Source organism: Stenella coeruleoalba (genome assembly GCF_951394435.1).
Source record: "Stenella coeruleoalba genome assembly, chromosome: 16".
Taxonomy (NCBI): Eukaryota; Metazoa; Chordata; class Mammalia; order Artiodactyla; family Delphinidae; genus Stenella; species Stenella coeruleoalba.
In genome coordinates, this window is record NC_137162.1 from 25,473,110 (window position 1) to 25,497,909 (window position 24,800).

The 24,800-nt window shown below is 36.2% G+C and overlaps 1 protein-coding gene across 5 annotated transcripts in view; it reads left to right on the forward strand.

The window, feature by feature from the left end:
• Nucleotides 1–24,800, forward strand: part of NT5C2 (5'-nucleotidase, cytosolic II) — a 153,970-nt gene that overhangs the window by 48,265 nt on the left and 80,905 nt on the right. For 4 of the 5 annotated variants that reach the window (XM_079900798.1, XM_079900800.1, XM_079900797.1 and 1 more), the window contains one exon: nucleotides 24,493–24,619. In XM_079900798.1, the coding sequence (XP_079756924.1) occupies nucleotides 24,519–24,619 (101 nt within the window). In that variant the 5' untranslated portion in view covers nucleotides 24,493–24,518. Of the gene's footprint in view, nucleotides 1–7,937; nucleotides 8,008–24,492; nucleotides 24,620–24,800 lie in introns of those variants that run through there. The other variant, XM_079900799.1, reaches the window with a different exon arrangement.

Consider the following 24,800-nt stretch of genomic DNA (forward strand, 5'->3'; position numbering starts at 1 on the left):
CATTGTTTGCAAATTTACAATCAGCCTCAAGTTTCCAAAAGTTTATAATTGTAGGAAGATTTATATAGATATTTACATAGGGTATCTGCAAACCTTACTAGTGATATCAGGTGTATCTTCCTAAAGAAAGCCAGATTACAGTAGAATGTTAGGAGGAATGTTCATTCATCTGTCTCTAGGCTATTTCTACTGTTTAATGGGGGAAAGAAAGAACACAAAACATGTTTTTTTTTAAAAGTACATTTTTTTTTTTTTTTTTTTGCGGTACGCGGGCCTCTCACTGCTGTGGCCTCTCCTGTTGCGGAGCACAGGCTCCGGACGCGCAAGGCCCAGCGGCCATGGCTCACGGGCCTAGCTGCTCCGCGGCATGTGGGATCTTCCCAGACCGGGGCACGAACCCGTGTTCCCTGCATCGGCAGGCGGACTCTCAACCACTGTGCCACCAGGGAAGCCCTAAAAAAGTACATCTTTTTATTGCTTACCTCTCTTACCAAAAAGCTTAAATTCAATAGTAAAAAAAAAAAAAAAACAACTTTATCATGTTGTTTATGATAAATAAATATCATATCTTTTCCAGTTCTTATGTACATATAATTTTTATGTAGTTATAATTGCTGTGTACATATTTAAAATTTTGCAGTTCTGCACATTTTGGGGATGTCCATGTGTCTAGAGAATTCATCTACTTTTCATTTGCGGAGACTCTGTAACATGCTTTTATGCCCAGTAGTCAACAATGCCGGGCATACAGGCTGTCAGTAAATTTTTGTTGAATGAATGTAATATTTTGAGCTGCTTAGACATCTCGGAACACAAAATGTTAAATATCACAAGGCATATGTTAAATGACATGTGAGCAGTAAAGGCCATCAATGCAAAGGCACGTGAGCCAGGAGGCAGCATCACATATGTTTAAGGACCTGGGTTTTGGAGTCTGGGTTTGAGACCTGGCTTTGCCACTTAGCATCCATGCACCCTTAGAGAACTCAACCGTAGAGAGCTTCACTCAGTTTCTCTCACCATGAAAATGGGGAAAATAGAACAAATTTCAAATTTCACAGAGTTGTGTGAGGTGAATGGGATAATTCCATTGAAGCAATACAGGCACACATTAAATTCTCTATAAATGTTAGCTGTTATTACTGTTTTCTTTTCATTCAAAGTGGAGAGATTACTGTAGGTTGGCGGGATCAGGGAAAACATCATAGAGGAGGTGACACTTGAGAGTAGGGAGAGGATGCAAAAGTGGGCATATTGAGGGTTTACTGAATGGATTGTTCTCACTAAAGCAAAGGGTTTGGTAGAGCAATACTATGAGATAAAACTGGAGAGGGAGGACTTCCCTGGTGGCGCAGTGGTTAAGAACCCGCCTGCCAGTGCAGGGGACACGGGTTTGATCCCTGGTCCGGGAAGATCCCACATGCCGCAGAGCAACTAAGCCCGTGCGCCACAACTGCTGAGCCTGCACTCTAGAACTCGTGAGCCACAACTACTGAGCCCGCACTGTAGAGCCTGCAAGCCACAACTACTGAAGCCTGCACGCCTAGAGCCCATGCTCTGCAACAAGAGAAGCCTCCGCAGTGAGAAGCCCATGCACCTCGCCGGAACTAGAGAAAGCCAGCATGCAGCAACAAAGACCCAACACAGCCAAAAATAAATAAATAAATAAATTGATTAATAAAAAAAAACCTGGAGAGAGAAATTCTAGTAAACTGTTTCCAAGATATGCTACATGGGTTTCTTGCAGATAGAACAGAATTAATGAAGTAAGACAGCTCGTATTTATGAGTAGCTGGTGTTTGTTTCGTTTTTTAAGTTCAGACCTGAAAAATTATTTGCTTTAAGGAAATTGATAGCAAATTGTTATGCAGTGCTAAGGTCCTTGTTATTTGACACAGTAAATCCTTTTTTTTAAAATTTTTTTAAAGCATTAAAAAAAATTAGTTATTTTATTTATTTTTGGTTGCGTTGGGTCTTTGTTGCCGCGCGCCGACTGGGCTTTCTCTAGTTGCGGCAAGCGGGGGCTACTCTTCGTTGCGGTTCGTGGGCTTCTCATTGCAGTAGCTTCTCTTTTTTGAGGAGCACTGGCTCTAGGTGCGTGGGCTTCGGTAGTTGCAGTGCATGGGCTCAGTAGTTGTGGCTCGCGGGCTCTAGAGCGCAGGCTCAGTAGTTGCGGCTCACGGGCTTAGTTGCTCTGCGGCATGAGGGATCTTCCCGGACCAGGGCTCGAACCCGTGTCCCCTGCATTGGCAGGCGGATTCTTAACCACTGCACCACCAGGGAAGCCACACAGTAAATCTTATATGACTTCTTATCATTTGAAATTTGTGTTCTATGATTGGTTACCAAGGTTTGCAGTGGCTGTTTTTTCTTTTCCTTTCTGTGGAAAACAACTTTAGCAGCAACTCCCACCCCCACCCCACCCCCCACCAAATAGCAAAATTGCCAGCAGAGCAGCAAAATAGCCCCCCTTTTAGGTGGAATACATACTCCAAAGGATTAAATTGCCTTGGAGAGTGTTGAACTATTTGTTCCTATCTTTTGTGTGTTTCTTTTGGTTGGGAAGCATTATCAGGAGTGTGAGATGAAAAAGCCTGCTGTGTCAGGATCTCCTTGGAAAGAGAAGACTGAAATCTGGTGCCTGAAGTTTAATGGCTAAAAATACGTGTGTGTGTATGTATATATAAATATATATACATATATATTTATATACATATAGAATATACATCTCAGTAAATTTGTTGGGTACAGTAGGCCCGTCGTATCCGGATGCAGAGCAGGGGAAAAAAACAGAGGGGCGACTGTAGTGCTCCATTTTATGTAAGGAGCTTGAGCATCCGGGGATTTTGCTATCTGTGATTGGGGGGGTGTCCTGGCACCAACCCCCACGGATACAGAGTGACCGCTGTATTAGTATTTCTGTTTCCAATGTCCAGTGGAGTATATGTTTTTTAATGCTCCTTGGTTCAGTTTAATGTGGTTTCTTTAATGTTTTAATTTAAATTTATTCAAAAATATGAAATATTTCAAAATACAGGAAATAATGTAATGATCATCTTAATTATAGACCATCATATTTATTTTGTGGTTTTTTTACCCATTTTCTAATTGTGTAGTCTCTCTTTTCAATTGACTATATTTTTCAAAGGGATAAAATTACAGATACAGTTGAGGCCTGTATGAATCCTTGCTGATCCTATTACCCTCTCTTTCCCTATCATGAATTGAGTAATTATCATTCCCATTATGTTTATATACTTTTACTAATATGTATATATCCCTGAAAGTGCATATACTTTTGTTTAATGTATTATGCACATGATTCTGCAACTTGGTTTTTTATTCAACATTGTTTTTATTTTTTTTGAAGATATGATTTTATGATAAAGCACTGGTGAAAGAAGCTCAAATGAAGATTTTTTTGGGGGGAGGTGGGCAGTGTTTAACTTCTTGCCCATCCTGTGTTTCCAAGTCTGTCCCAATGTTGGGGCTATTCTTTCTTTTTTTAATTTATTTTATTGATGTAACATTGATTTATAACATTATATAAGTTTCACAAGTACAGTGTTTTATTTCTACTTCTGTATACCCTTTGCTCACCACCAAAAATGTAGTGTCCGTCCATCACCATACAGTTGCTCCCCTTTACCTATTTTGCCCTCCCCCTCCCACTTCCCCTGTGGCTCACTACTACTCTGTTCTATGTTTTTGTTTGGTTTAGTTTGTTTATTTATTGTTTGTTTATTAGTTTTTTATATTCCACATGAGTGAAATCATGTGGTATTTGTCTTTCTTCATCTGACTTATTTCACTTAGCATGATATCCTTAACGTCCATCAATGTAGTTGCAAATGGCAAGATTTCATCTTTTTATGGCCGAGTAGTATTCTATTGTGTGTGTATGTATATATACCCCACATCTTTTCATCCACTGATGGGCACTAGGTTGTTTCCAATCTTGGCTATTGTAAATAATGCCGGGATGAACATAGGGGTGCATGTATCTTTTTTCAGATTAGTGTTTTCATATTCTTTGGATAAATACCCAGAAGTGGGATAGCTGGATCATATTAATTTTTTGAGGAATGTCCATACTATCTTCCATAGTGGCTGCACCAATTTACGTTCCCACCAACAGTGTATGAGGGTTCCCTTCTCTCCACATCCTCACCAACACTTGTTATTTCTTGTTTTTTTGATAGTAGCCTTCCTATCAGGTGAGAGGTGATATCTCTTTGTGGTTTTAATTTGCATTTCCCTAATAATTAGTGATGTTATTTAACATTGTTTTTGCTACATATCCATGTTGGTAGATATATCTTTAGTTCATTCATTTTAATTTCTCTATAATATTGCATTATATGAATAAGCCAGTTTGTTTATGAATATTTAGGGGTTTCTGCCTTTTTTGCTATTAGTAACAGTGCTGTAATAAACATTCTTGGATGTTTCATCTTGTTTACATGTGTGAGAATTCTAAGCCTAGGGAATTCTTAGGTGGTAGGATATGAGGATCTTCACCTTTATCAAATAAAGCTGAATTATTTTCCAAAATACTAAACACAAAACACCCATCAGCAGGTTGTGAGAGTTCCTTTTTTACCATATCCTTACAAACATTGATATTGCCAGACTCTTAAATTTTAAAATCAAATTAAATTTCATTTTAATTTGTTTTTCCATTTATTGTAAGGATTTATTCCATTTGCATCCATTTATTGTAAGGTTTTGTTTTCTATAAATTGCTTCATTCTTTTTCTGTTGGCTCATTTTCTTTTCCATCATTAGTTTGCAGCTCTCTTTATCTCTATACTAATCCTCTCTCAGTTATGATGTTGCAAAAATCTTCTCAGTGGTTGCTCTTTACTTTTTGTTGTGCATAAGTTTTACATTTTTATTCCAACTTTTTATTTGAAAAATTTCAGTCCTACAGAAAAGTGCAGTGATAGTTCAATGAATACATTTACATCTTTCACCTGGATTCACCAACTGTTAACATTTTGCCATATTTACTTTTTATTTCATATATACATTTTTTTCCTAAACCATTTAAAAGTAATTTGCAGACATCATGGCACTTCATCTCTTAAAAGATATACTTAAACAAGGATGTCCTACAAAACTACAGTATAATTATCACATTTAATATGAATGCAATATTATTATCTAATATACAGTGCATATTAAAAATTTCTCAATTGTCCCAGTAATGACCTTTATACTTAATCTCCAACCCCACCCCTGGTCCAGGATCATGAGTTGCATTTAGTTGCCATGTCCCTTTAGTTACTTTTAATCGACAACAGGTCCCCAGACTTTTGTTTGTTTTCATAGTATTGATATATTTGAAGAGTCCAGGTCAGTTGTTTTGTACAATGTCCTTCAATTTGGATTTGTCTGATCATTTCCTTAGATGTTTAAATTCAGACTAAATGTTTTTGGCAGGAAGAAGCTTTAAATTTTAACATAGATTTGTCTATCTTTTCCTTTATGGTTTGTGTTGTCTTTTATCCAAGAAAACCTTCCCTCCCTTGATGTCATAGGGCTCTTCGTCTCTGTTTTCTTCTAAAAGTTGTATGGTTTTGCTTTTTTTTATATTTAGGCTTATAAATGCTGTTTATTTTTTCTGCTTAGTGTACCTTTAATGTGGTGTTCAATTAGCATTTGTGTTACACATTCTTTTTCTACCATTGTGTTTGTCATAAAATTACTCTGTAAATTCATAAAGACTGGATGGCTTTTGTTATGCACTAAATTGTGAAAATTCTGAGTTATCTGGTCATGCTAAAGGTGTAGAGGTCGAAACAGCTGAAATATTCTGTGTGAAAATTGTAAAAATAAAGATATATTTGTAAGAATTTAAGCATGGTATGCTGTAAATAAGACCAAGATGAAACATCAGGATCTTTCACAAATCTGAAATCAGTAAATGCCATATTTTTAACCTTGGATTATTGACTTTTGCAGTAGGTTTGATGAGATAATCCTATGTGGAACTAAGCTTTTGGGAAGGAAAGAAACCTACAGATAGTAGATTAAGATTAGATTTAGGATACTTACTTTGACATGAAAAAATGTGTGAAATCGTATAGCCTTTGCCACATAATTGACACTCTGAAGTTTTGACTCTGAAAGTAGAAACCTATTATAACATTCCTCCAAACATACTGTACTACATTGTGCAGAGGCCCCTACATTGTGTAGAGGCCGCAAGTAGTAAACACTGTGGGCTCTAGTATAATAAATAAAAATTTATTACGCACTGTGTCAGCCGCTGTTCTTAGCACCTTGCGCTTATTAATGCATTAAATCCTTGTTCCAACTCTGACCGTTTTGGAGTTGAAGAAACTGAAGTGATTGTATAATTTGCTCAAACATAGAGCTAAATTAGTGTCGGAGCCAGGTTTTGAACCCAGACAGAATGGCTCCAGAATCTGCGCTCTTCACTACAAGTATAATCCTGTGACCCTGGTCAAATTATTTAACTTCTCTATGCCGTTTTCTTCTTTGTACAATTAAGATAATTGTACCTAATTCATATGGTTGTTGTGAGAAGTTAATTAGATAAAATATGTATAGAGTTTAGAATAATACATGAAAACAAGTGAGCACTCAATAAATGTTAGCCATTATTATGTTAGCATTACTAAGGCATTGAACTTATGCGTATCTCTGAATTTTTACCAAATAAGTGAAGTATGCCGTAAATATTGTATATATATAAAAAAGTAGAAATACCATGGTGATTATTTCTGCCTTTCTGGTTTTTATCTCTTTATTATTTTGAAAGAGGAAAGATAACAGCTAAAACAAAATTGAATGGTGAACCAGGAGCTCATTGGTAAGAGAATGAGTTCTTTTTGAAATAAAGCAGAATTTTTTATCTGCTTTTTAAAAGAATATTCAAGAATGATTACTAAAGGTGCAAAGTGTTATATATTAGCTGAATGTAAAAACTTTTCAGCTTTGTTACCTTTATGCTTTTGAAATTATAGTTTAATTATAATTAATTAATTATAGCTTAGTTAATTATAGCAATGTTTTGAAGAAATAAAAGTCATATTGTGGTCCCACTTTATCTGCAGTTTCACTTTCCACAGTTTCAGTTGCCTGCAGTCAACCATAGTCTGAAAATATTAAATGGAAAATTCCAGAAATAAACCATTCATAAGTTTTAGACTGTGTGCTCTTCTGAGTAGTGTGATGAAATCGTGCACCATCCTGCCTGGGATCCACAATCACTGACATCCTCATGGCTCAGTAATCCAGGATCGCCCAAAGCTGCTGATCCTCCTTGTGACATATCGTCAGAAGGTCAATAGTAGCCTAACACTGTATCACAGTGCCTGTGCCATTCACCTTACTGCATCTCATTACGTAGGCATTTTATCATCTCACATCATCACAAGAAGGATGAGTACAGTAGCATAAGATATTTCGAGAGAGAGAGAGAGACCACATTCATATAACTTTTGTTACAGCATATTGTTGGAATTGTTTTATTATTAGTTATTGTTGTTAATGTGCTTCTTATGTGCCTAATTTGTAAATTAAACTTTATCATGTGTATGTATGTATGTATAGGGAAAAATACAGTTTACATAGCATTCTGTACTACCCACAGTTTCGGGCATCCACTGGAGATCTGTACTACATATTCTCAAGCCCAGTCATTTAAAATATTTTCTTTACATACTCTTTTGTTCCTTTTTGTCAACAACCATGTTATTGTTGAAGGTCTGGTATTACTCAAAACATTCAGTTGGAAGCAACCTTCATGCAGATGTAGAACAAATATTGCATTCTGTGTGATATGGCAGAGGTAATGGAATTCTAGGAGTAGCAGCAGTAAAGTGTTCAGGATAACATAAAATTCGGGTCTTTTTTGTATATTTTTGGAACTTTAGGAACGTATGCAATAAATTTACATTTTCTAGTTACAGTTTCAAACTAGAGATTGGAGCATGTTGTTGCTTGAAGAGGAAAAACAAATTGTCCAGGCAACAGGTATTACATTTCTTATTTGACAAGATCTCTTCTCAGCTTTGTTATTTTCTATCAGAGAACAAGGAACCTTTTGTTCCAAGGCCTGGTGTCGAAATGTTAGCAAAATACTACATTAATCAAGCTAAGAATCTTATTCGTTTTCTGAACCAAGAATACGATTTCATGAAGATTCATTTAGAGCATTAAAAAGAACTTGTGTAATATTCTTGCATTTTCAGGCTTATACAGAACTTAGCTTTTGGAAAGCAAAGCGCTCCAAGTGTAGAGGTTTAGGAGTTTATTTCTGCCTGTATATATCAAGTCTGTAGTTCAAGGAACTGGGGATACAGCAGCGAACAAAACAAGTCTCACCCTCATGAAACTTACATTTTAGAGAAAAGGACTTGATAGTACCAAACTGTCAAATACATTATGTCTGGAAGTGTAAATGTGCAAAAAAGAAAAACAAAATGGGGTGAGAGGATAGCAAGTGATATGTGTGGATAGGTAAGTGTGATTTTATTAGTTGGAATTTGTTAGCCATCTGTATCACTTGGTGTGTAAGCTATGAATGTTGGTCTTTTACACAAATGTATAGTATAACTTGGGGCAAATGATATAAAGAACTCTGAATGAAAATAATGAAATGAAAAATGAACAAAAAACTGTTCCTCATAAACTAAAAGATAGGAGTTAATGAAACATTTAACACAATTTATATGTAACACACTTTTAGGAGTCTTACTTTTTGGGAAAAATTAATATTCCTCCATCTTAAAATATTTTATGTGATTATTTTCCTTCATGTATTTTATGATTAGAAGGAACAAAGGTTACAAGAATACTTTCAAAGCTAAATTTTATTTCAAAGTGCTGTTCTTTGAGTTAGGGGTGACCCTATTAACTACAGATACTGTGATTTAGGTTTTCAGCAGTATTGTTAGACAAATTAATCTAAATTTAGATCTGACTTCCCTTGTTTTCCAGGGAATGTATTTGTAAGTAAATTGGTTTGTGGTCTTGTTACAGAGGGGACCCTTGATGGCAACATAATGATATAACCATCTAATTTACCTCTGTATTTTCTTGGTTTTACTTGCTCATCTGTCAAGGATTAGGATTATCAGGGGCTATGCGTAATGGTACCAGGCATACAGATAGACGATACAGCTTTAACTTTTCTCTTCCCATAAAGTAAACTAGTTTAATATGACTAGTGTCATATGCAAGTAAAGTTGTATTTATGAAAATAAAATAAATTTCAGCTGGTGAGAAAATTCAAAAAAGCCATTCAAAATTATCCTTTCCACTCAAGTCTCAGAGCAGTGTTCATTGTTCTTGGAATGACAGTGGTTGATTATAAAACTTATAAATTCCTAGTTTTATATTTCAAACACAAGATAAATTCCAGTGAAGTTTAGTAAAACACTGAGTGTTCATATTTACTTAACTGTTATCATTACCCTATTATCTATAGTTGGTACATTTGGTTCAAACTGCCATGTGTGTAAAACACTTTGCCTGATGGACCTGTGCTACATACTGTGTTTAAGTGCTACTTACTTCTTTCTAAGTGAGCTACTGACATGACCTGAAAGAGACATTAAAACGGCCTTGCTAACCAGGCTGCAGATTGCTCACCAGGCTTACTCTGCAGTTTCAGTTACTCTTTGCTTCCTGTTTTCAGAAGTTACCTGAAGCTTTTGGGGCAGCTGGTTTCCCTTTCTTTGGGGGAGGATGATGTTAGTGGTGAAGGGAACGATGTATGTTTTGCCTATGAAATATTTTTAAAGTGTGAAACTAAAATATTTTAAATGCCTGAGAGTTCATTTCAGTTGTTACTCTCCAGATACAACTACTTTGCAGGCTGGATATTTTATATTGAAACAAAGGACTGTTTCAATATAAACTGTACCACTATTGCTTGGAAGGAATTAAAATTTGAGCTTTTTATTCAGCATTAGTCACTGCTGTACCTTACTGAAAAAACTACTCTTAAGCTTGACACTGTAAACAGGTGACAAATAAAATGTTTACCTACTTATTGGAACATTTTTTTTTTTTGCCAGATGATAATGTCTATAATTTTACTGTCACTGTAAAAAATAAACATTAGATAGACTGACTCTGTGAATAGAGTCCAAAAGTCTGTCATAGTAATGCTAACATGTGTTAGATAAGATCATAGGAAAACCAAATAAGGAACTTTTTGAAGATGATGATTTAAGAAAATCTCACCCCTGTACCTTCACATAACTTATATAGACTTCATGGCAAATTTTATTTCATATTAGTGATAATATGGTTATTTAATCATTTATGTTTACATTTTTAGCAGAATAAAATCTTGTGTTATCTTTGCTGAGACTCTGTAACTTGAATTTTTAAAATAAAATGTATTCTGTTTAGTTCATGAATGATCCAAGAAAGTGCTTTGAATTTTTCCTACAAATAATTTGAAGAAAGTAATACAAAAAGAAGTTAAAATATATGGGGGAAATCTTTTTTTTAGTGTAATTACTATCTCTAATTTGTAAGGAAAGAGGGAAAGAAAAGCCTGACTTTTAAAAAACAGTTTTATTGAGGTATAAATACATACAACAAACTATATATTTAGAAGGTACAATAAGTTTGACATATGTACATAAGCATGAAACAGTCACCATAATTGAGGTAATGAACATATCACACCCCAAAGTTTCCTTGGGCCCCTCCCCACCTCACGCCTCCACTCTAGGCAACCGCTGATGTGCTTTCTGTCACGGTAGCTTAGTTGGCATTTTCTAGAATTTTATGTAAACAAAATCATGTAGTGTGCACTCATTTTTTTGTCTTCTTTCACTCAGCATAATTTTGAGATTTATTCTTGTTGTATATCAATAGTTCATTCCTTTTTATTGCATAATCATATTCCATTGTATGGATATGACACAACATGTATCCATTCACCTGTTCATAGACATTTGGGTTGTTTTCAGTTTCTGACTATGACACACAAAGCTGCTCTGAATATTCATGTGCAAGTCTTTATATGGATATATGCTTTCATTTCTCTTGGACAATTACTTGGGAGTAGAAAGATTGGGACATAGAGTAGATGTTACGTTTAACTTTTAAAGAAATGGTGGGAGTTCCCTGGTGGCCTAATGGTTAGGATTCCGGGCTTTAACTTCATGGGTCTGGTTGAATCCCTGGTCAGGAAACTGAGATCCTGCAAGACCAGCAGCGCATTAAAAAAAAACAAAACCGAAATGGCAAATTGTTTTCCAAAGTGCTTGTACCATTTTTATATTCTCACCAGCAGTGTATTGGAGTTCTAGTTGCTCTTTATCCTCATCAAATTTGGCATGGTCAGTCTTTTTTTTTTTTTTTTTTGGCTGCACCTCACGGCACACGGGATCTTAGTTCTTCGGTCAGACTTTTTAATTTTAAATATTCTAATAGGCATGTAGTAGAATCTCATTATGGTTGTAATTTGCATTCCCTGCTGATAAATGATGTTGAGTATCATTTCATGTGTTTATTTGCCATCTATATATCTTTTTTGATGAAGTGTCTACTCAAACACTTTGCCCATATTTTAACAATTGGATTCTTTGTCTTGTGTTTTGAGAGTTCATATATGTTCTGGATACATGTTGTTTTATCAGATGTGTGATTTGCAAATATTTTCCCTCAGACTGTAGCTTATCTCCTCCGCTTTTCCTCCCAAAGAGTGATAGAAAACATTTTAATGGAAACATAATGTGAAAATAACAATTTTGTTTTGTTTATATTCCTCTGTTAGCCATGAAAAGGGACAAGTTGAGTATACAAACAAGGTTGAAGAGACAATATTTAAACTTCCTAAGGGAGTAAAATATTTTAAATGTTTTTACATCACTCGTATACCATAATGTGCAAAACCATATAAACCATAATGTGCAAAACAGATTAACATGACTTGTAATGCCAACCTAGTAGTAAGTTGATTTAGTTTTATTTTATCTATCATCCCCTCACTTTACTGAGGTCTCTGAACAAATATTGTTTCCTTATAGATACCTTCCAAGGTTTTCCTACAATATTATCATTGTCATTCTTTATCTCTTCACCTTATTTGTTTTACCTATACCATATACCACTTATCACTACCTGACACAGTGTGTTTGGTTACTGTCTTACTCCTCCACTCAGATGTAGGCTCCATGAGGCTGAGAATTTGTCTCTTCTGTTGTCGCTTGTTTTTTCCTCCTCTTATTGGTGTCTTCTGAAGAGCAGAAGTTTTAAATTTTGATGGAATCTAATTTATCAACTTTTTTCTTTTATCCATTGTGCTTTAGGTTTTGGAACTAGGAAATTTTGACTAACCCAAAGCTCACGAAGACTTTCTCTTATGTTTTCTCCTAGAAGTTTTATAGTCTTAGATTTTACATTTAGGCCTACAGTGCATTTTGAATTAATTTTTGTATATGCTGAGAGGTGCCTGATGGTACTGGCTAGGATAGAACCTCCAGTACAATTTTGAGTAGAAGTGGTGAGACTGTACATCTCTTTTTTCCTGATTTTAGGGGGAAAACATTCAGTCTTTCACCTTTTTAGTATGATGTTACCTGTAGGTTTTTGGTAGATGCACTTTATCATACTAAGGAAGTTACCTTTATAAGTAGTTTGCTGAGAGTTTTTATCAGGAAAGCATGTCGAATTTTGTCTTATACTTTTTCTATATCTATTGAGATGATCATACAGTTTTTCTTCTTCCTTTTTTTTTTTTTAAGTCAGCTAATACGTTGACTGATTTTAGCATGTTAAATCATCTCTGCATTCCTGGGATTGACTCCACTTGGTTGTATTATTCTTTTAAAATATTGTTGGATTTGATTTTTATTTCTATGTGATCAGTAATAATTTCCCTGCTTTCATCTGATTCTAGTTACTTGCATCTTATCTCAGTTTCCTAGTCATTGTAGTTAAGGTTTGTCAATTTTGTTGGTCATTTCAAAGAATGAACGTTTGGTTTCGTTGATTCTGTGTTTATTTATTCTCTATTTTATTTATTTCTTCCCTAATTGTTGTTATTACCTTCCTTCTGCTGGGCTTGGGCTTAGTTTGTTCATCTTTTTCTTGCCATTCTAGTTCCTCCAGGTATAAAGTTAGGTTATTGATTTGAGATGTTTCTTCTTTTTTAATGAAGGCATTTACAGCTGTAAATTTTCCTCTGAGTACATACGGCCTTCCCTGTATCTCATAAGTTTTTGGTGTTTTGTGTTTTTGTTTTCTTTTGTCTCTTAACTATTTTCTGGTTTTCCTTGTGATTTCTTACTTGACCCTGTTGGTTGTTAAAGAGTGTGTTGATTAACTTCCACATATTTGTGAATTTTGTAGTTTTCCTTATCTTATTGACTTCTAGCTTTATTCCATTATGATAGAAGAAGATACTTTGTATGATTTCAATTTTTTAAACATTTATTTAATAAATTTATTTATTTATTTTTGGCTGCATTGGGTCTTCGTTGCTGCGCGTGGGCTTTCTCTAGTTGCAGAGAGCAGGGGCTACTCTTCGTTGCAGCGCGCAGGCTTCTCATTACGGTGGCTTCTCTTGTTGCGCAGCACGGGCTCTAGGTGCGCAGGCTTCAGTAGTTGTGGCACGCGGGCTCAGTAGTTGTGGCTTGTGGGCTCTAGAGTGCAGGCTCAGTAGTTGTGGCACATGGGCTTAGTTGCTCCACAGCATGTGGGATTTTCCCAGACCAGGGCTCGAACCCATGTCCCCTGCATTGGCAGGTGGATTCTTAACCACTGCGCCACCAGGGAAGTCCCTAAACATTTATTAAGACTTACTTTATGGTTGAACATATGGTCTATCCTGGGTAATGTTCCATGTGCACTTGAGAAGAATGTATATTCTGTTGTTGGGTGGAGTGGTCTATATGTGTCTCCTAGGTTTAGTTAGTTTATACTTGTTCAAGACCTCTATGTCATTATCAACATTAGTTTTAATAAATGTATTTATTTATTATTTTGGGCTGTGCTGGGTCTTTGTTGCTGTGTGCAGGCTTCTCACTGTGGTGGCCTCTCCTGGTGCAGAGTACGGGCTCCAGGCACACAGGCTTCAGTAGTTGTGGATCGTGGGCTCCAGAGCACAGGCTCAGTAGCTGTGGCCCACGGGCTCAGCTGCTCCGCGGCATGTGGGATCTTCCTGGACCAGGGCTCAAACGCGCGTCCCCTGCATTGGCAGGCAGATTCTCAACCACTGCACCACCAGGGAAGTCCCGGATCATGTCTTTTTAATCCTTTCTGTGAAACTTTGCCTTCAAAGTAATTACTAATGAGGAAGGACTTATTTTTGCCATTTTACTATTTGTTTTCTGAATGACTTAAACCCTTTTTGTTCCTCCATTATTGCCGCCTTTTGTGTTTAGTTGATGTTTTTAGTGAACTGTTTTGATTCCATTCTCACAAATTTTATTTTATTTTATTTTAATTTTTTTCTGGGGTGGTACGCGGGCCTCTCACTGTTGTGGCCTCTCCCGTTGCGGAGCACAGGCTCCGGACGCACAGGCTCAGCGGCCATGGCTCACGGGCCTAGCCACTCTGCGGCATGTGGGATCTTCCCGGACTGGGGCATGAACCCGCGTCCCCTGCATCGGCAGGTGGACTCTCAACCATTGCGCCACCAGGGAAGCCCACAAATTTTATTTGTAATTAAAGAAATTTTTTTTTTGGCTGTGTTGGGTTTTCGTTGCTGTGCAGGGGCTTTCTCTAGTTGTGGCGAGAGGGGGCTACTCTTCATTGTGGTGCGCAGGCTTCTCATTGCTGTGGCTTCTCTTGTTGTGGAGCACAGACTCCAGGAGCATGGGCTTCAGTAGTTCTGGTGTGCGGGCTCAGTAGTTGTGGCTTGTGGGTTCTAGAGCACAGGCTCAGTAGTTGTGGCGCATGGGCTTAGTTGCTCCTTGGCATGTGGGCTCTTCCCAGACCGGGGTTCGAGCCCATGTCCCCTCCATTGGCAGGTGGATTCTTAAACACTGTGCACCAGGGAAAGTCCTCACAAATTTTAATAATGTTGTATTTTCATTTTGAGTCAGTTCAAAATAATTTCTAATTTCTCCTTTGATTTCTTCTTTGACCCTTGGGTTATATAGAAGTGTGTTCATTTATTTGCAGATATTTGGGGATTTTCCAGGTATCTTTCTGTATTTATTGCTAATTTAATTTCATTGTGGCCAGTGAACATACTTTGTAAGACTTGATTCTTTTTCAATTTCAATTTATTGAGACTTGTTTTATGGCCCAGAACATGATCTATTTTGGTAAATGTTCCATGTGCACTTGAAAAGAATGTGTATTCTGTGGTTGTTGGGTGGACTGTTTTATGAATGTCAGTTAGGTCAAGTTGGATGATAATGTTGGTCAAGTCTTTTCTATCCTTAACAGACATCTTGTCCACTTGTTCTATCAGTTATTGAAATATTACTGAAATCTCCAGCTATAATTGTGGTTTTGTCACTTCCTCCTTGCAGTTCTACAAGTTTTTGCTTCATGTATTTTGAAGCTCTGTTATTAGATGTACATAAGCATTTATGATTATTATGTCTTCTTGATAAATTGACCTGTTTATCATTAAGAAATGGGCTTCCTTAAACCTGGTAATATTCTTTGATCTGAAGTATACTTTGTCTAATGTTAATGTAACCATGCCAACTTAATAAAAAATTTTTTTTATTAGAGTATAGTTGATTTATAGTGTTGTGTCGGTTTCTGATGTATAGCAAAATGATTGTTTTATATATATATAAATATATATATTTTTTCTTTTTCATCTTTTCAATTATGGTTTATTATGGGATATTGAATATAGTTCCCTGTGCTATACAGTAGGACCTTGTTGTTTACCTATTTTATATATAGTAGTTTATATCTGCTAATCCCAAACTTCTAAGTTATTCTGCCCCCATCCCCTTTCCGGTAACCTCAAGTTTGTTTTCTATGTCTGTGAGTCTGTTTCTGTTTGTATCATATTTGTATCATATTTTAGATTCCACATATTAGTGATATCATATGGTGTTTGTCTTTCTCTTTCTGACTTACTTCATTTAGTATGATAATCTCCAGGTCCATCCATGTTGCTGCACATGGCATTATTTCATTTTTTTATGGCTAGTATCCTATTGTGTATATATATGCAACATTTTCTTTATCTAGTCATCTGTCAATGGACATTTACATTGCTTCCTTGTCTTAGCTGTTGTAAATAGTGCTGCTATGAACATTGAGGTGCATGTATCTTTTTGAATGACAGTTTTCTCTGGATATATGCCCAGGAGTGGGATTGCTGGATCATATGGCAACTCTATTTTTAGTTTTCTGGTTTTTTTTTAAACCTCAGGATGGAGGACAGACTTTATTTATTTATTTATTAACTTATGTGAACCATTTTATTTATTTTTTGGCCACACCGTGTGACATGCATGATCCTAGCTCTCCGACAGGGAATTGAACCTGTGCCCTTGTCATTGAAAGCGTGGAGTCCCAACCACTGGACCACCAGGGAATTCCCTATTTTTCGTGTTGTTGGGTTTTTTTAATATAAATTTACTTATTTATTTTTGGCTGCATTGGGTCTTTGTTGCTGCACCCAGGCTTTCTGTTGTTGCAGCGAGTGGGGGCTACTTTTCGTTGCAGTGCGCAGGCTTCTCACTGCGGTGGCTTGTTTTTGTTGCAGAGCACGGGCTCTAGGTGCGTGGGCTTCAGTAGTTGTGGCACGTGGGCTCAGTAGTGTGGCTCACGGACTCTAGAGCGCAGGCTCAGTACTTGTGGCGCATGGGATCAGTTGATCCGTGGCATGTGGGATCTTCCCGGACTAGGGCTCGAACCCATGTCCCTGCATTGGCAGGCGGATTCTTAACCACTGTGCCACCAGGGAAGTCCTAGATTTAGTTTTTCTAAGGAACCTCCATACTGTTTTCCATACTGGTTGCACCAGTTTACATTCCCACCAACAGTGTATGAGGGTTCCCTTTTTTCCACACCCTCTCCAGTATTTGTTATTTGTTGACTTCTAAATGATGGCCATTCTGACCAGTGTGAGGTGATACCTCATTGTAGTTTTGATTTGCATTTTTCTAATAATTAGCGATGTTGAGCATCTTTTCATATGCCTATCGACCATCTGTATGTTTTCTTTGAAGAAATGTCTGTTTAGGTCTTCCACCTATATTTTGATTGGGTTATTTTTGTTGTTGTTATTGAGTTGTATGAGCTGCTTATATACTTTGGAAATTAAGGCCTTGTTGGTCGCGTCATTTGCAAATATTTTCTCCCAGTCTGTAGGTTGTCTTTTCATTTTATGATTTCCTTTGCTTTTCAAAAGCTTATAAGTTTGATTGGGTCCCACTTGTTTATTTTTGCTTTTATTTTTATTGCCTTCGAGACTGACCTAAGAAAACATTGGTACAATTTATGTCAGAGAATGTTTTGCCTATGTTCTTTTCTGGGAGCTTTGTGGTGTCATGTCTTATATTTAGGTCCTACAGCTTTTTTTTGTTTGTTTTTTTGATTGGGGTAGATATTTAAACTTAATGTAATTTTAAAAATATGGTTGAGTAAAATTCTACCACCTTGCTATTTTTTTGTTTGCTTTGTTTCCCGTTTCTCTTTTTACCTCATGTTTTGGGTTGATTATTTCTTGTTTCCATTTTATCTCTTTTGTTGCCTTATTAGCTATAACTTTGTTACTGTGGTGATTGCTTTAAGGTGTATAGTATGCATCTTTACCTTATCACAGTCTGCTTTCAAGTGGTATACTACTTCATGTGTACTATAGGAGTCTTAAAGTAGTATACTTCTGTTCTCTTCTTACACACCTTTGGGTTATTACTGTCACATATTTTAGTTCTATATATGTTATAAACCTAACAATATATTACTGTTACTTTTGCTTCAAACAGTTATCTTTTAGAAAGACTTAATAGTAGGGAAAAATCTTTTATAGTTACCCATTCCTTTGTGTGGATTGATTTCCATCTGGTATTGTTTTCCTCTTACCTGAAGGACTTCGTTTAAAATTTCTTTTAGAGTCTGCTGGTGATGAATTCTTTCAGCTTTTGTACATCTGAGGAAGTCTTTATTTCTGAAAGATGTTTTTGTCAGGGAAAGAATTCTAGGTTGACACTTATTTTCTTTCAGTTCTTTAAAGGTGTTTCTCCACTTTTCTCTGGCTTCACTGCTTCAGATGAGGAATTTGTTTTTTTCTTCTCTATATGATGTCTTCTTTCTTTAGCTGCTTCTTTAATATTTTCTCTTTATCACTCCTTTTAAGTAATTTGATTTTGATGTGCCTTGGTGTAGTTTTCTTGTTTTGTGTGCTTGGGGTTTACTGAGTTTTCTTGGACCTATAGATTTATAATTTTCATTAAGTTTGGAAATTTTCCCCCACTATTTCTTTAAATAATTTTTCTGTCTTCTCACTTTCTCTTTTCTTTTGTGGACTCCAATTATGCATATATTAGAAATCAGAATACACTTGAAACTGTTGCACATGTCACTGATCTGTTTTAATTTGGATAGTTTCTATTGCTATGTCTTCAAGTTACTAATGTTTTCTTTAAAGTCTAATCTGTCATTAATCTATTCAGTGTTATTTCTCATCTCAGATTGTAGTTGTCACTTCTAGATGTTTGAGTTGGGTCTTTTAAAAAGTTGTCACTTCTAGATGTTTGAGTTGGGTCTTTTAAAAAGATTCTGTACTTAACATTCTCAGTCTTCTAGTTTTTTGAACATATGAAATACATTCAATTATCAATTATATATTGAATGATATATTATTTGAATTACATATTATATATTGAATTTTGTCCAGTTATAATAACTTAGTGTCTTTGAGTATTCTATCATCTGGGTCATTTGTGGGTTTGCCTCAGTTGATTTTTTTAAAAAGATTTATTCATTATTTATTTTATTTATTTTTGGCTGCATCAGGTCTTAGTTGAGGCACCAGGGATCTTCATTGAGATATGCGGGATCTTTCATTGAGGTGTGCGGGCTCTTCGTTGTGGTGCACAGGCTTCTCTAGTTGTGGCACGCAGTCTCCAGGGCGCGTGGGCTCTGTAGTTTGTGGCACGTGGGCTGTAGTTGAGGCGTGCCAGCTCAGTAGTTGTGGCACGTGGGCTTAGTTGCCCCATGACATGTGGGATTGTAATTACCTGACCAGGGATCAAAACCGTGTCCCCTGCATTGCAAGGTGTATTCTTTACCATTGGACCACCAGGTAAGTTCCTGCTTCAGTTGATTTTTCTCCTCGTTATGTATCATAGTTTCCTTTTCCTTTGAATGCTGCTAATTTTTTAATTTTATTCCTAGATAATTTATTCTTTTTGTTGCAGTGGTAAATGGGAGTGTTTCCTTAATTTCTCTTTCAGATTTTTCATCATTAGTGTATAGGAATGCAAGAAATCTCTGTGCATTAATTCTGCATCCTGCAACTTTACCAAATTCATTGATTAGCTCTAGTAGTTTTCTGGTGGCATCTTTAGGATCGTCTATGTATAGTGTCATGTCATCTGCAAGCAGTGACAGTTTTACTTCTTTTCCAGTTTGTATTCCTTTTATTTCTTTTTCTTCTCTGATTGCCGTGGCTAGGACTTCCAAAACTATGTTGAATAATAGTGACGAGAGTGGACATCCTTGTCTTGTTCCTGATCTTAGAGGAAATGCTTTCAGTTTTTCACCATGGAGAATGATGTTTGCTGTGGGTTTGTTGTATATGGCCTTTATTATGTTGAGGTAGGTTCCCTCTATGCCCACTTTCTGGAGAGTTTTTATCATAAATGGTGTTGAATTTTGTCAAAAGCTTTTTCTGCACCTATTGAGATGATCGTATGGTTTTTATTCTTCAGTTTGTTAATATGGTGTATCACATTGATTGATTTGCATATATTGAAGAATCCTTGCATCCCTGGGATAAATCCCACTTGATCATGGTGTATGATCCTTTTAGTGTGTTGTTGGATTCTGTTCCCTAGTATTTTGTTGAGGATTTTTGCATGTATATTCATCAGTGATATTGGTGTGTAATTTTCTTTTTTTGTAGTATCTTTGTCTGGTTCTGGTATCAGGGTGATGGTGACCTCATAGAATGAGTTTCGGAGTGTTCCTTCCTCCACAATTTTTGGAAGAGTTTGAGAAGGATGGGTGTTAGCTCTTCTCTAAGTGTTTGATAGAATTCACCTGTGAAGCCATCTGGTCCTGGACTTCTGTTTGTTGGAAGATTTTTAATCACAGTTTCAATTTCATTACTTGTGATTGGTCTGTTCATATTTTCTATTTCTTCCTGGTTCAGTCTTGGAAGGTTATACCTTTCTAAGAATTTGTCCATTTCTTCTAGGTTGTCCATTTTATTGGCATAGAGTTGCTTGTAGTAGTCCCTTAGAATGCTTTGTATTTCTTCGGTGTCTGTTGTAACTTCTCCTTTTTCATTACTAATTTTATTGATTTGAGTCCTCTCCCTCTTTTTCTTGATGAGTCTGGCTAATGGTTTATCAATTTTGTTTATCTTCTCAAAGAACCAGCTTTTATTTTTATTGATCTTTGCTATTGTTTTCTTTGTTTCTGTTTCATTTATTTCTGTTCTGATCTTTATGATTTCTTTCCTTCTAGTAACTTTGGGTTTTGTTTGTTCTTCTTTCTCTAGTTCCTTTAGGTGTAAGGTTAGATTGTTTGAGATGTTTGTTGTTTCTTAAGGTAGGCTTGTATAGCTATAAACTTCCCTCTTAAAACTGCTTTTGCTGCATCCCATAGGTTTTGGATCATCATGTTTTCATTGTCATTTGTCTCTAGGTATTTTCTGATTTCCTCTTTGATTTCTTCAGTGATCTCTTGGTTATTTAGTAACGTATTGTTTAGCCTCCATGTGTTTGTGTTTTTTACCTTTTTTTCTCTGTAATTGATTTCTAATCCCATAGCGTTGTGGTCAGAAAAGTGCTTGATATGATTTCAATTTTCTTAAATTTACTGAGGCTTGATTTGTGACCCAAGATGTGATGTATCCTGGAGAATGTTCCATGCTCACTTGAGAAGAAAGTGTAATCTGCTGTTTTTGGATGGAATGTCCTATAAATATCAATTCAATCTACCTGGTCTGTTGTGTCATTTAAAGCTTGTGTTTCCTTATTAATTTTCTGTTTGGATGATCTGTCCATTGGTGTAAATGAGGTGTTAAAGTCCTCCAGTATTATTGTGTTACTGTCGATTTCCTCCTTTGCAGCTGTTAGCAGTTGCCTTATGTATTGAGGTGTTTCTATGTTGGGTGCATATATATTTATAATTGTTATATCTTCTTCTTGGATTGATCCCTTGATCATTATGTAATGTCCTTCCTTGTCTGTTGTAACATTCTTTATTTTAAAGTATACTTTATCTGATATGAGTATTGCTACTGCAGCTTTCTTTTGATTTCCATTTGCATGGTATATCTTTTTCCATCCCCTCACTTTCAGTCTGTATGTGTCCCTAGGTCTGAAGTGGGTCTCTTGTAGACAGCATATGTATGGATCTTGTTTTTGTATCCATTTAGCGAGCCTGTGTCTTTTGGTTGGAGCATTTAATCCATTCACATTTAAGGTAATTATCGATATGTATATTCCTGTTAACATTTTCTTAATTGTTTTGGGTTTGTGTTTGTAGGTCCTTTTCTTCTCTTGTGTTTCCTACTTAGAGAAGTTCCTTTAGCATTTGTTGTAGAGCTGGTTTGGTAATGCTGAATTCTCTTAGCTTTTGCTTGTCTGTAAAGCTTTTGATTTCTCCATTGAATCTGAATGAGATCTTTGAAGGGTAGAGTAATCTTGGTTGTAGCTTCTTCCCTTCCATGACTTTAAATATGTCATGCCATTCTCTTCTGGCTTGTAGAGTTTCTGCTGAGAAATCAGCTGTTAACCTTATGGGAGTTCCCTTGTATGTTATTTGTGGTTTTTCCCTTGCTGCTTTCAATAATTTTTCTTGTCTTTAATTTTTTCCAATTTGGGCTCCAGGCGTGCGGGCTTCACTAGCTGTGGCATGCGAGCTCAGTAGTTGTGGCTCACAGGCTCTAGAGCGCAGGCTCAATAGTTGTGGCACATGGGCTTAGTTGCTTTGTGGCATGTGGGATCTTCCCAGACCAGGGCTCAAACCCGTGTTCCGTGTAGTGGCAGGCAGATTCTTAACCATTGCGCCCCCAGGGAAGTCCCTTTTTTTTTTTAATTTTTTTTATTTATGGCCGTGTTGAATCTTCGTTACTGTGCATGGGCTTTCTCTAGTTGCGTCGAGTGGGGGCTACTCTTCGTTGCGGTGTGCGGGCTTCTCACTGTGGTGGCTTCTCTTCTTGTGGAGCACGGGCTCCAGGCGTGTAGGCTTCGGTAGTCGTGACACACCGGCTCAGTAGTTGTGGCTTGCGGGCTCTAGAGTGCAGGCTCAGTAGTTGTGACACACAAGCTTAGTTGGTCCGCAGCATGTGGGATCTTCCCAGACCAGGGATCTAACCCGCTTCCTCTGTATTGGCGGGCCAATTCTTAACCACTGTGCCACCAGGGAATCCCTCCTTAACTTCTTAAAAATAAAAAGAGGTAGACTTTTGTGAATACTATTAGAGGTTTTTTAAAAGTTGGAGTTCACTGAAGGCCTTAACAGTAAATAAACAAAATTTATTTCTTACACTTTACTATATGGACTATAATTGCAGTAGAGCTCAAGTTAACGTTTTTCTTTAATAGCATGACCATTCTGATTTAATTCGTCATAGAGTACAAATTTCATTTCTGAGTCTTATTTAAACTTATGTAAGATATAGTCCTGGTCCTTCCCTCAACCTCCACTCCTCCCCCCACCGAAAACCATTGAAGTTCCATTGTAATTCTTTACTTTTCAAAATTTCACCCTTTTTTGGTCCACAAAGTAGTCTGGATTTGCCACATTAATTTTTTAAAATTAAAAAACCCCATAGCGTATCTAGATTCAGTTATAGTAGCCTAGCAAATAACTTGTCTTAAGTTATGTGGGGTCCTAGTTCCGCTACCAGGGATCGCATCTGTGCCCCCTGCAGTGGAAGCACGGAGTCTTAACCATTGGACTGCCAGGGAAGTCCCTTAACTGGAGTCTTTTGCAAGTACCAGTACTTTTGTTATCTAAACAGTGTTTGGAAATCTTGATTATTTCAGAAACATTACAGACCTAAATATATATCCAAAAGAATTGAAAACTGGTACTCAAGTAAATACATTGTTCATACATGTTTATAGCAGTACTATTCACAGTAGCCAAAAGGTGGAAATAGTCCAAATGTCTGTCAGCGGATGAAGAGATAAACAAATTGTGGTACATGCACACAGTGGAATATTTATTATTCAGCCATAGAAAGGAAGGAAGTATCTGAAACATGGTAGAACATGGATGAAACTAGAAAACATGCTAAATGAAAGAAGCCAGATACAAAAACTCACATTATATATGGTTCTATTTATATGAAATATCCAGAATAGATAAACTCGAAGAGGCAGAAGTGGGATTGGGGTGGCCGTGGGGTGGGGAGAATGGGGAGAAACTGCTTAATGGGTAAAGGGTTTTACTTTGGAGTGACAGAAGTATTTTGGAACTAGATAGAGGTGGTGGTTGCACTATATTATGAACATACTAAATGCCACTGACTTACTTTAAAATGGTTTGTTTTCTTATGTGAATTTCACCTCAGTAAATTATTATTTTAAAAAGCTACAAAGATAGCTTACTTTAAAATTGCCATAATGTGATAAACAATGTTAGCATTTTCAAAATTGGAAATAAGTTAGAATGCAGATGTTTTTACAAACATTGGTATTTTAATAAAATGTGAATAAACTTCTTAACTCTAAAAGGTTATTTTTCATCCTTATTTAAAGCTGCAGATGAAAACTGCAAAAATAGAAGTGAAACCTGTAACAGTGCCTATAGTAAAAATACAGTAAAGACACCTGCTCACCTCGTTTTAGATGTTTATTCTAATGAGATGAAATGTTTTAGTTTATTTCTTCTTCTAGTTCAGTCTGTAATACTAGCTGCAAGATAATTTGTCATTGAAAAATATAAAAGCATAATATAATTAGAAGTCAAATACTCATACATATTTGTACTACCATTGATTGAGTTTAGTATGTTTATCAGAATTAAAAAGCTGCTTACTTTACATATTTTGAACATACATTAACTGAAAATTATATATTTTCACATGTCTGTGGTCTCAGCCCCTTTTCTAGAATCTAGGATTAAAGTAAATTATTACTGGCAATCATGCTTAATTATTTGAAAGTGTTATATATGATCTTTCTGGATAGAAATTACTATATGAAATTATTTTCCTAAATTTACATAGTTTAGAAGTGTTAGTTTAATTTTTCAGTATATTTCCACATTCCATATATTTAAATAGTTATAGCAGACAATTTGCAAGATAGAGTTTTACTAATTTAAAAAAAATCTGATTTCAATATACAGATGTTAATCTACTAAATTACTGATTTTCTTTTCTAGAATTGAGAGCATACAAATAAAATAAAATGACAACTTCCTGGAGTGATCGGTTACAAAATGCAGCAGATATGCCTGCTAACATGGATAAACATTTCCTGAAAAAGTATCGACGAGAAGCTTATCATCGGTAAGTATTTTGTCTATTTAATCCTCAAAACAGCTCTATAAAGTGGGCGTATAATATCTTCATTTTACAGATGATGAAATTAACGTGCAGAGTGGTTAGGCAATTTACCCTAGATCACATAGCTGGTTCATGGTTCAAACCCAGTCCAAAATCCAGAATTTTATTGCCAGAATTTTACAAC